This window comes from Drosophila arizonae, chromosome X, assembly GCF_054131065.1.
Source record: "Drosophila arizonae isolate 15081-1271.41 chromosome X, UAZ_ARI_1.0, whole genome shotgun sequence".
Lineage (NCBI taxonomy): Eukaryota > Metazoa > Arthropoda > Insecta > Diptera > Drosophilidae > Drosophila > Drosophila arizonae.
The window spans coordinates 14,381,659-14,395,035 of NC_142927.1; the positions used below are offsets into that span (position 1 = coordinate 14,381,659).

At 38.0% G+C, this 13,377-nt stretch overlaps 1 protein-coding gene across 1 annotated transcript; it reads left to right on the plus strand.

The window, feature by feature from the left end:
* The first annotated feature begins 8,132 nt into the window (after positions 1-8,132).
* On the plus strand, positions 8,133-12,338 carry LOC108620309 (maternal protein exuperantia-like). The gene is made up of 4 exons (XM_018017215.2): positions 8,133-8,461; positions 8,537-8,689; positions 8,768-9,849; positions 11,980-12,338. Exons 1-4 carry the CDS (start codon positions 8,336-8,338, stop codon positions 12,002-12,004), a joined length of 1,386 nt encoding a protein of 461 aa, XP_017872704.1. The 5' UTR covers positions 8,133-8,335; the 3' UTR covers positions 12,005-12,338.
* Positions 12,339-13,377: the final 1,039 nt, after the last annotated feature.

Here is a 13,377-nt window from a genome sequence, read left to right on the forward strand (position 1 = left end):
ATGATGGGAGAGTTTGTAGGCCTATTCCTACTATCATTATTCTGTTGTATATCAACTACATTATTTTTTGTTTACCAAATTACTCAGCTATATATAAACCTCATAATTTTATTGAATCCAGGTCGATTCATCACCGCTAGACACCGCTAGTATCTCTAATTGACAGGGTTCTAGGGAGAGAGTGCTTAGCTTAGCGATATATCGGCTATGTTTTTTTTTTTTTTCAACAGCCTCAAGGTTTTCGTTAGATTCTGAGACCTAACTTAAGATAAGTTTTTGCTGAAACTAGAATTTTCTATTTAAGTTTCTATTTGAACTCAATTTATATCATTGTCAATTTTAGTATTTAAGAAATTATAAATAACTATGGAAAAAATTAAATGAAACCCAAATTAAAGGGCTATAGAAATAAAAATAAAAAATAATAAATTTCTATTTTCTCTGCTTTTATTTTGAATAAAATTTATTATTATTATTATTTAAAATTATTATTATTAAATATTATTATTGTGAATGCTTTCCAGTTTTATTTTTATTTTTATTTTTTTTATTATTATTATTATTATTATTATTATTATTATTATTATTATTTATTTTTTTTTTATTTAATCTATTTTTTTATTTTTATTTATTTTTTTTTTTTTTTTTTTTTTTTTTTTTTTTTTTGACATGACTTACAGTTCAACTTCGCGTTTCAATACGACAAGAAATATTTGGTCCTTTTAAAGAATATATAATGATTTTAAAAATTGAGTGTGAACGATACTATAAAAGATGTGAGTATTGTTTTATAAAAATGTATATAAAAAGAGACTAAGAACTATGAGCTATGGACTATTGCTATTCGACTCACTTTCATATTGAGCACTAGGATGTTAAGCTAAATATGTTTACTATTGCAGATCAAAGCTCTAAGCAAAATAGGATGCGCCATAAGGAATCTACACCTTCAGTGCAATATAACTGGCATGCAGTCATCTAAACTTTAAAGCTGAGTCCTTGAGTCCTCGTGCCACTGTTCAACTGCCCAGACAATCGCCTGATTTAAATCACAAACCATTTTTCAGTGCGAGCGACCCACTGACCTCTCATCGAATGCGTCAATTTGTCATTAGGTAATTAAATATGAAAATGATGTCAATGAGCTTCGCATATTTGAAATTCATTGCGAGAGTATGTTATGATAATGGGTAATTGCGAGTAACTATAATGAGCATTAATTAATTCCACTTGTCATTTAAAGAGGCCCTGCCCCGCGCACAGAGGCGCCCTCCACACACTGCCCCGCCTCTGTCGCCATTTGATTCATATTTAATTTCAATTTCTAGCCCAAAAAAACCGCAAAAGTGTAATGCAATTAGGCTGATAAATAAACCGAGCGAATCATACCAGCTCTGTCTGCGGCAATGCCCACTCCCTGGGGCATATTAATTATTTACCAAATTGATTTCCATTCACGCACTCAAAAATGGTGGGGCACAGCCCCAGTCAAGTGCCGCATGCTGGCAACTCTGGCAACACTGGCAGCTCCACTCAGAACACAGCACACAGCAGGCCTCTCCATCCAATTAACAGTTCATTAGCTTGATTTAGAGCTACCCCCCACCCCCTTGCGAATGCGATACGAGACAATGGAGACCCAACTAATAGTCGTCTGCTTAACCAATTGGCGGGGCATTGAATTTCCAATTGGAATTGCCATTGTGGCAGCAGGTGCAAAGAGAATTACATGTTTTAAATGCCTCCTACTCGCAAGTGGCAGTCAATCTGATGACATTTGAGGCTCCTCCTAGACAAGGGCAAAGGTCAAGTTTTTAGAAATCGATTTAAATCGATAACAGACGAAATTTAGATAGCCTTTAATGGCTTGCTCGCTGAAGAGAAGAGAAGTTTATCTATGCCCAAATGTTAGTCAGTCAGGTTCAAAGGAGGGTCTATCTCAAATGCATTCAAGTATTTCCCTATAACATGCAAAGATGCAATTTGTCTATAGCTATCGATAAATTATTCCACAAGCCTGAAATAATTTGTATTATAAAAATTGAAAATAAGACTTATGATTTGATTATTATATAAAATTTGATCTGTAATAATTATTTTTGATTTTTATCATAAAAAATTTATTTTAATAATAAAAAATATTTTTTTGATTACTCAAAGAATAATTTTTATTTTTTAATTTTTTTGCTATAAAAATTATAATCATTACAGTAAGTGTTCAGCCTTCAATGTAAATCAGCATGTGAATGCAAATCGATTAAAATCGATTTCAAGCTTCCTAATAAAATCGTTAAAGTGCCTAACTTTGCTTAATATATATATATATATATATATATATATATATAGATAGTTCATTCTCAGGGCACATTTATGAGACGTTTCTCCAGCTTCTCAGCTTCAAAATTAAAGCTTTTGAGTGTACATATCTAAAATGACATTCCACTCGCAAAGCAAAGCTATGAATACAATTAGCAATAACACATTCCATTCGATATCTATCGATTTCATGATTAAGAGTTTCAACTCTTCAATTTGTTAAAGCTTTTAAGCCTATATACATCACATTACTCACATTGAAGAAACTCTTTCCCAGCCTCTCAGCTTCATATCAGAAATTTCAATTTAAATTTAGAATTTATATCATAGAGATGAAATATTTATGGTAAATTTTTACACAATTTTATTTGTCATTTGAAATTGTTAAATGAATTTTAATTATAGCCAATTATTCGACAAAGTTTCCACTTTTATATAGTGACTCCATTAGGCAGAAACACACCAAAAGGAATGAACACAAATTTCGGGACTAATTGAGGAGCCGCAAAAATCTGTAAAATCCAATTCAAGGTCAACAACAAAAGCAACGACAACGGCAATGACTGACTGACTGACTGACTCTCTTTCTCTCTCTCTCTCTCTCTCTCTCTTTCTGCGCCTCTGACTGTCTTTTTTAGTGCCGAAAAATTGTTTGAAGTTTGTGATGAGCGAGCAATATTTGTACAATCGATTTTCATTGAATAAGAAAATAGAATTTGAAGCAAGAAATGTTGCGACAATTATGTGAGCGAATGGGCGTGAGGCGGGGCCGCATTGGGGATTCATGGCATTGTGTATAACTGACAGCAGCTACACAATTGTGTGGCTGATTAGAAAGAGAGACAACGAGGGCGAGAGTGAAAGAGATGGCGCACAGAGAAAAGGCAATTTCAAAGCGTTGCTCAACTTAATCAAAAATGCATGGCATTCAATTTGAGCTAATGCGAAACGTAAGCCGCAATCGCCAGCAAATTAAACGCCGTCATTCACTTGAAGTGCATTTCAATTGCGAGCAGCGCGGACAGGTGAGCAGCTAAGCAGGTAAGCAGGCAAGCAGGTAAGCAGGTGAAAGTACAGGATACTGGCCCGCTGAATGCAGTCACATTGCCAGAAGCCCAACCAATTCAACCAGTTGACATGCTGCAGCAGCTTAACCAAGCAGCTGACCTCTGCCTGGAGCCACTGCCCCCGTCAGCCTGTCTCATTGTGTCCATTCGAGGACTATGAGAAATTGTATGGCGCCAAAGCACCTGGATTGGAGAAGAGAGCTACGTTTTACAAATCGAAAACAACAAAAAGCAGAGCGCGACTAGAGCAGCAGATTATGCCCGCCTGGATGGGATGGGGGTGGTGAATGAAGGGCCCTAATCTCTTGGCACGGCCCTAAGCCACAGTTCCTTTTGCAGCCACTGCTCGAGTGTCTTTCATTATGAATTGTGCCGTTAAAAGGCCAGGCATAACTAGAATAATAAGTACACGCAGTTAAGACTTCTATTACGAGCTGCGCGCGGTAATGAAACGTTACAATAATCTCAGCTCGCCTTTTGTCAAGACACATTCCAGCTAGCGAGAGAGTGAGAGAGAGAGAGAGGCATGCATATATATAGAAATGCCTCAAAGGCAGCGAGAGAGAACGAGAGAGAGAGATAGAGAGAGCCTGTAAATGATTTCAGTTATTTAAAATATTCCTTAAGGAAGTACGAAGAGGCTTGCAACTAAACTTGAGAATTCAATTTGAACTTTAATGTGAACTTAAGCCAACGCCTAGGGCGAAGCAGCTGCAGCTGGGCGAAAAAAGAAACCAAATTGATGTAAAGTCATATCCGAGCATTTTGAAGAACTTCCTTTGAGCACGCGGGCATAACGAGCAGTGCGACCGACTAGCATATACCCTAACTGCCTTAAGGCATTTAAAGCTCACTTCAACACATTTTCATTACATTTCTCTCACTTGTCTCTCAGTTCGTTTATTTGGCTCTTCTTCGATTTGCACCTATTCCAAATAATTAAGCAATAAAGCTATATCAAATTTGTTGGCCAAAAGCAGCTCATTAATGATGCTGCCGGCAATATATCACTTCGACTGCGTCTCCTGTGAGCTATTCTTGTTCTTGGATACAAAACAGATAAAGACGGCATCAAATAAGAAATAGAAGATCACAAAAAAAAAAAAAAAAAAAAAAAACAAAAAAAAAATATATGTATCAATGCATTTTATCTGCTGGAGCTTTCTTTGAAGGCAGCAAAAGAGAAATTTATGATATATACAGGGCTGTCAATACTCGACAGACTTACCTGGCAACCCTACAAGGTTGCCCATATTGGTCGGACCCAAGTTTTTTTCATTTTTAATCAAAGAAAAACACAATATTTGTATGTGGTTAATAATGAATATGAAATCTCTCAAATGACCGCCTTGCGGCTGTGTCCGTCTGTGACACAATCTATAGGGTTGCCAGATGGGTCTGTCGAACTCGAAAAACCCTGAAATCGTATATTTGATATATATTTTTCATTTGAACAGCGATATCCCCAGACTGGTAAAAGTTTATGGTTCATTTATATACATTTTTATTATAGATTATATAGATTAATTATGGATTACTTTTTATTATAGATAGACAAATTGGATGACTTTAGTTGCAAAATTTGTAATCAAAGCAGAAACTTGTCAAACTGCATGGCTTCAGCTCTTATTGATCCCTAGATCCAGGCGCCCCTCGACTTGGCTGTTGCAGCAGATTCGCAATGCATATACCCTTCAGGATGGGCTACATACATTGTAAAGAAAAAACCTTTGAATAGTTAGATTCTGTAAATTATTGCGCATTTATCCTTGCCTATGTCCATGGATGCAGTAATAATTCAAAAATAAACTTTGCATATTCATATATGCACATTATAAATTTAAATTAATTATGTCTCATATTCCAATATTAATTTTACCAACACGCATACACAAAATATATATATAATAAAAGTAAAATTGTTTATTAATAAAATGAATTGCAAATATTTAATAATTAATTTAAGAAAAAATAAATACATTTATTGTTGCTGCGCGACATCTGTTACGATGCTGTAAACATTTTTTCATGAATGCACATAAATCAAGCAGAAACATTGCAGTTGAGCGTATCCGACTGCAGAATACGCGTTCGTGGCTCAAGAGCTGTTAGATCTATTTTCCGATTTGCCACGCCCCCAATTGGTATATATGTATTTTTCTTATTATTTAGGGGGGCGAATTGCGGAACACTTTATAGAATAATTTAAGGGCTCACTTGAGTATTTATTCAAAATTTCAAGTCTCAACGAAATGACTTAAGTTCATACGGACAGACGGACGGACGGACAGGCGGACATTGCACAAAATTAATGTACTCACTTTACTCTTATGATGGAGTATAAAAAAAAGATACAATTTAATCTTCTATTGTCGAGAGAGGCGAAGGGTCGATATAGTGTGTCATGTTCGTCCTGACCCTGGCTAACGTCCAGCTACGCTGTCCTGCTGTCCGTCGTCTCGTCTCTTATGTGAGATGCTGCCGCTGCTTTATTGCATTTAAATATTTTTCATATTTTATACTTTTTTTGCAGCTCCAATTGGCACTTCGGACGATTTTTGCGGGCCCGACTCTGCATAATGAAGAAATTTCCAGCCGCTTTTTATGCCTCATCTCATTTTTATCTGCTCTCTCTTTTACTCTGCATATCTCTTTCTCTCTCTCTCCCTCTCTCTCTCTGTCTTTCCACGCATATTTTTATGACCGCCAAATGGTTTGTTTATAATAATTCCACGTTTGAGCCGCGCTGTCACTGAGGCGCGCCAATTACTTAGTTATGTAAAGTAACTCATTTTCCTGTGGAGCACTTGATGATGGGCCTTGGCAGCGAGCTGCTGAATTATTCACTGTGACGCGTGAGAGTATATATATGTATATGTATATATATATGTATATAAATGCATATATGTGTATATACATATATATTTTACATACGCTCGTGAGTGCTTAAGTGCTGAGTGCACATTGCTTTAACTTATACCAAAGTCATCCGATTATTATGTACAGTGGGGCGTCCTTTACGACGATAGTTGGGCGTCTAGTGCGCAGCTGAGTGCAAACATGTGTTGCACACTTTTGGGCCAGAGCCGAACTTAATTGAAAATTGTCAGAGCCAAGACACAGACAACAGCCGCCAGCGCGGAGCAGCGAGCGCGAGAGATGGAGTGAGATGGGGATGGGGGATGGGGATGGGAGATGGGGCGATGGGGGATAGCTGAGAGCACCATTTAACACTTGCGCCACCACAAGGCGACCGCTGAAACAGAACACAATTTGTAAAATTGGCCAATGCAATAAATATTTGAATTTATGGCTCAATTACCGATTCACTCCAAGCAGTTGGCCGCGCAGCTAATTAAAGCCAATTTTATTAGCCATGACATAAATGGCACAAATAAATATCAGCAAAAGAAATGAGCAAAAAATTAAAAAAAAAACTGTTATACTAAATAAATATGCAACTGCAATAAAAAACAACCAAGCATTGTGCTTAAATTTGACTATTATACAACTGTTATACCAATAAACTGTTGAACTAATTAAACATGCAACTGCAATATAATGAAATTCTTACGCTGGTTATGTATGCAAGTAAACTGTTATACTAAATATATGTAATAGACTGTGATTTCATATAGATTAGTTATACCATACACACTTTTTACTATATACAATATTTTACACTTTTCTTTAAATCAGCACTCATGCTAATTGTGGTTTGAAAAATAACTGTTATACCAAAAAATGTGTTATATTTGGCAATTATTCAGCTATTCTACAACAACTGATTGCTTTAAATAAATTATTATACTTAATAAATTTGTTATACTGTTATACAATATAAATGTGCAACTGATATACGAGGTATCTCTTATGCCCACTAGCTATACCAGTAAGCTACATTCAATAAAAATACTCATACACCATAAAATTCGTTATACTACTTACTATTCACAAATTATACTATATGTCGTCGCGTTACGTTTATTACCTTGCCTTCCATTAAAATTTTGCGTACCAACGAGAATCGCTTAATTCTTTCACGAAGCTCTTTCTTGTTCCATAGTCCTTGACCAAGTGTTTTTCTTTTCTCCTCTTTTGTCAAACCCTTTATTTCTGGTCGCATTTTCTTGTTCATCGAAATCATAGCAACTCTGTGCGAAGGAATTAACTAGCCGTCTCGCTCTCACTCAGTGCCACCTGGGCCCACGTTCAGCAACAGCTATAGCTGTCTCTCTCTTAGTGACATTGCATCCTTTAATTGTCGCTACAATACTAAATCAATCGATTAATACGACAGGTTTTCTCAACACTTTTGCGTCAAGAAATCCCATAGTACAAGTACAAATCCCTTCAACAAAAGCGTAATATCGCACCGATACGATACAGAGATATAGACCTTTACACATTCCTGTGCAATCAATATAATAATAATATAATATTATTCCGAACATATATATCACATTTCAAACTGTTATACAAAACGGGCTCATACTAAATAAATGTGCAGCTTAATATACGAAAGCTTTTCATTTTGCTTTGAGCTACACATAAATTGTTATACTGAGTAAATGTATTTTACAAAATAAATGGGCTATATATGTACAACTGTTATATAATATAGATTTTTATATTTTTTACATGTATTCTTCTATCGTATCGAATTTGTGGTGAAATATGCCTTTTCATCCCATTGTGCTTTGAGAGTTTGACGTCTAAATTCATCTAGTAGGCCTTGCTTCTAGGCTCACTCTTTTCTCCTTTGAAAGCAGCACCAAATCTGAATCACTTCGATTGTGAAAGTCTTACGAGGCGGTTGTGCTAAGAAAATCGAATTAAATTGAAAAAATAAAAAATAAAAATTTCCAGAAATTTGTGAATTGTGAAAAAAAGCTGAAAATAATTGAAAAGTAAAACTAATTTCGCGAAAACCAGTGAACGATTAGTGTAGAATGATGCCGGATATCGTCGAGGATCACGTTGCTGTGGAGGATGGAAAGGATAAGAGCAAGGGGCGCATGAACTTGAAGGTTATGGCCGTTGACTTGGACACAACTGGACGTCGCCTCTGCGACAAGGTGAGCAGCTGGGAGGGAGGGGGGCACTCTGAGCTCTGTGCGTGACATTGTGAATGGCAATTGTGAATTTTGCAGATATTCCAGTTGGCCGTATTCTCGCCATTCGGGCGCTACGAGCAGTACATGATGCCGGCCATAAATCTGAACTCGGCTGCGCGTCTGCGCCATCAGGTGCGTGTGACTCGCCTCAAGGGGCGCCGTGTGCTCAAGACAATGCTAACCAATAAGGTGGGCTATCCAAATGGCATTCCATTGCAATTCTCCCCTTTGCCAACGATTCACATTTCATGCTAAATATTTGAATAGATCATCAAAACGGAGTCTGAGCAGTCGGGCTTCCGTAAGTTTGTCGAATGGCTGCAGGAGCAGAGCGCCCTCACATCGGGCATTGTGATTGTCTATCACGAGGAGCGCAAGTTCATACCACTGATGATATTGCAGTCGGTTATCAAGTTCAATTTGCTGAAAGAGTTCGGCAAGATGGTCATCGGCTTTGTCAATACCAACGAGATAGCCAAGTCAATGCTCAGTGGCAAGGCTCGCTCATACCTGAGCGTGCGCGGCCTGCTGGCCGTCCTGGCCAGGGAGAAGGGCGAGGAGGTTTACACCAAGGAGTTCACTGGCAGCGCCAGTGTTCGCGCCAAGCTGGTGTTCAATGTGGCCGCCGAGCTGTGCGACCGTGAGCCGACCATCACCCATCTGTTTGCTGTCTTGAAGCCCCATCTGGAGACGATTGACTCGCTGGTCTTGGAATTGGACCAGGGATATGCAACACTGAAGCGTCAGAACTCGTTTCGTCCGTTGTTCGTGAACTACTTCAAGACCACGGTGCAGCGTGTTCGCGCCGTCAAGTTTCGCATTGCGCTCGCCGAAAATGGTCTCGATTTGACCATCTTGAGCGACATCTGGAAGGACTTGCGCATCCAGGGACTCATCACCACACTGGAGCCCATCGGCCGACTAACCGACAGCGAGAAGACCGAGCTGGTGGCCGTCTTGGACAGCTACTTCGATCCCAACAAGATCGCCCTCAAGCCGAAGCCCAGGGAGCAGGCCAGCTCTCGCCGTCGTCGCGCTCACAACAATTCAAAGGCCTCGCCAGCCGCCGCCGATGCCGCCGCTGATGCCGATGCCGACAATCAGCTGGACGAGGTCCCACCCTCGCCCTACACCTCGACACCCAAGGGACAGGCACCGAGTGCCGAAAATAACAATAATCAAATCAACACTAACAATGACAATGACACCAACAATGAGAACACAATTGACTCTAACACTGACAATGACGAAAATCCGCAGCGTCGCACTCCGCGTCGCATAATGCTGTCGCCTGACAAAGTGTCCCAGGATGGGGCCGTAGCCATAGGACAGCCTCTACAGGAGAACAAGTAAGTTGAATAGACGTCTTCGTTAACACTCCATATCATTAATCATCATGTTATATGATATACAGTGTATAGTTGATATATATGGTATATATGTTATATATGATATATATGATATATATGTTATATATGAGATATATGATATGTATGGTATATATGTTGTATATGATATATGTATATGGTATCTATGATATATATGGTATATGTTATATGCGATACATGGTATATACGATATATATGTTATATATGAGATATATGATATATATGGTATATGTTATATGAGATATATGATATATGTAATATATACGATATACATAGAATATATGATATATATGCATGTTATACACTGCGCGTCATCAGGTTAGCGCCCCCCTTTACACTCAACCTCAAAGCTAAATAAAATCTAAACCATCAGAGCTACATCTTTGAAATTTTTTTACATTATACTCCATTTATTTCTCTTTAAAATACAAAAAGAATGGCTACTGTAACAATAAGGATTATTTTTAAATAATTTTTTTTGTAAAATGTACAAAAAACATGTAACAAAAACTTGGTCATCAGATTAGCGCCCCCTGCGCTAAATTCAATTTATTTAAGTTAATGACCAAAAAGAACACCTGTATTTTAAGCTATTATTATTTTTAAGTAATATTAGTAGTGCGTAGTGCCGTTTTTTGTTTGAAATTACTTCAAAAATTCGATTAGGAATGGAATTATAAAGTTGTTCAATATTATTCAAGGATATGGTTGACCAAGCGTGTTCAGCACCTTCGATTAACTCTGTCTTTATACTATAATGCTTTCCGGACTCATATACTTTCCTGACCAACCATCCCCAGACGTTTCCAATGATATTAAGGTCGAGTGAGTATGGTGGCCACTCCATGAGATCAATTTTTTGGCCCTGAATCCAGGACTTCAGGGATTTGGATTTGGATTTGGAGCATTATCATGCTGGGAAATCTAATGCCGGTTTTCAGACAGGTTATAGAAATGCGGAACAGCAGTTTTAAACACGGTGTTATAGTCCTATGCGTTCATGCGCGATGTCAAAAATTGAAGCTTACAAGCGCTGTAGTAAGATATTGCACCCTACATCAATGCCACACCACCCCCCCGCCGCAACGGCTTGGAAACCGTTCCAAATAATGTTCTTCTATGAGTAGGTCATGGATATAATAAATTTAGCCATCAGTTCCTTCCAAATTCAATTTTTCTCATCAGAAAAGCCAACATGCTGCCATTGGATAAACCACGTCATGTTCGCCCGGCCAAAATTAATGCGTATTTCTTTTCTCAGCATATCGACTGGTGTCTTTTTTTTTACATTCTGTTTCTTTAGGTAATTAACTTTCCTTATTGCTCTTTGGACCGTTGATAAGCTCGTCTTAACACCGATTTTATCCCTAATCTTGGTGGTCGATTCATGGAAATTCGAAGCTTCCCGAACTAATGCTCTTCTATTTCCTTCTGAAATCGCTTGATTATTGCCGCTTATATAGTTTTTTCCATAGTTTTCTCTATTTGTAAGAAAATTGACACTTAGTTTTCTGTTTTTTCCTGTTTTTTCAGCAATTTTATGGTTGCATAGTCTAGATTCAAAGTATGCCTCAATCTTTGATTTTCAACCAAAGATAAAACTGTTTCTTTACCCATACTATAAATATATTGAATACTTTGAGCTCCACAAAAAATTTGGTGAGTGTAATTGCCAAAATAAGCAAGATAATTACAATTGCATTTGGGGGCGCTAATCTGATGACGCAAAATAAGTGCACACATTTTTTGCGAAAATAGAAAAGAATAGAAAATAAAATATAACGGGTTTTCACTCGCGCTTTTTTTTGGTATGAGAGACATCTCATATGATGATAATGAAATAAAAAAAAAACCAAGAAGTTGCGTGCAATAGGGAAAGAGAAAAACGTAAAAGAAAATGAGTGTAAGGGGGGGCGCTAACCTGATGACGCGAAGTGTATATGATATACAGTTGAAACTTTCTACATAGATCTCAGATTTGTTATTTTGGATATTTTGCTAATATTTTATTTTATTTTATTTATTATTATTATTATTTTTATTTATTTATTTATTTATTTATTTTTTTCTTTACATATTCATTTTTCTTAGCCAAATATCATCAGCAAATAATTAAGCTCCTTGACGGGACTTCAAAATTCAAGTTTAAATTAAAATTTCAATATGCAACAGAAACGGAAACAACAATCAACAAAAACACTTGAATAAGTTTCAAGCAATTCAAAAAACAAAACAAAAAAAAGAGGAGAAAAACATGTTTTAAAAACGAATTCTGATGAATTTTCAGATAAATCACTGCTGGAAGAGGGGCAACATCATCAAATCTGTTCGTGTTATAAATTTATGACTTTTGATTGACTTTTGTTCAAGAAACACAAATTGCCAAACTTAACTTTGTTAAATGTTCTATGGAAATATACAATGTTAACGGTTTTGGTTGAGCATTAAAATGATTCGTTTAATTCAATAGAGAAGTTAACTCGAGGAACGAGCCAGACCCCATCAACTATATATGCCGATGTATTCTTGATACCTTCATAAAAACTGGAGATTTCAGATATACTGGGTAGAGATTCCTTCCAGTGACTTTTGTACCCCTCAGTCAGTTGTTGAAGGGGTAAAGTCCTAAACACAAATCGAGCCAGTTACAGTTATCTGTATGTTTCTTTCTACTCCTTTATCTCACTTGCGTTCAGTAGGTAACATAACCTATTTCTCACATATTATCGTATCTTTTCATGCTAGTAACTGAAACTTGAAGCCAGCCAGGGACAATTAACTTCAATTAAGAGATTGAAATTATTTCATTAATTTGCGAAAACAACAGCCAAAAGAACTGAAACAACTTTTGCAATGAAAATCACAAATTCTGTAACAACGCCATGGGCGTGGGCGACGGGGGCGAGGGGGGGAAGTTGGGTTAAGGTGTGGGGGTGGCCGCTGCCTTTTTCGTTGCTGGGTCAGAATAAAGTGCGTTCTGCCTCGACGATGGGTGGGGTCCCTTGCCTCGACATCGTTGTCGGTTGGGTGGGTTTCGGGCGGGGTTTGTTGGGTCGGTCGAGTATGCTGGTTACCGTTTGCCAGCCAGACCGCCCCGCCAGGCAGCTCTTCAAACTTTGTCTGCTCCATGGCCACGCCCGGCGCCTCAGTACGCCTTTACCGCGTTACGGCCGCGGCTTGCGTTGATTGTTATTTTATTGCCAGAGCATGGAGCGTCACGGGCCAAAGCAGAAATTGTTTGCTGCTGTTTGCGGTTAAAATCTCATTTTGTCGTTCAGGCGCCGACACCTCCCCTGCAACCGCCGCCAGCCGCCAGCCAGCAGCCAGCAGCCAGCGCCCGTACACACCACACACCACAGTCCGTTCGCCGCCTGCCTACCTGCTGCCACGCCCATGCCATTGGCAGCCAGCTAGCCTCAAAAATTGGCGAACAATTTTGCAATTAAATTGTGAGCACAAAAGTCGCGAAATACAATTTGTAATTGTTGC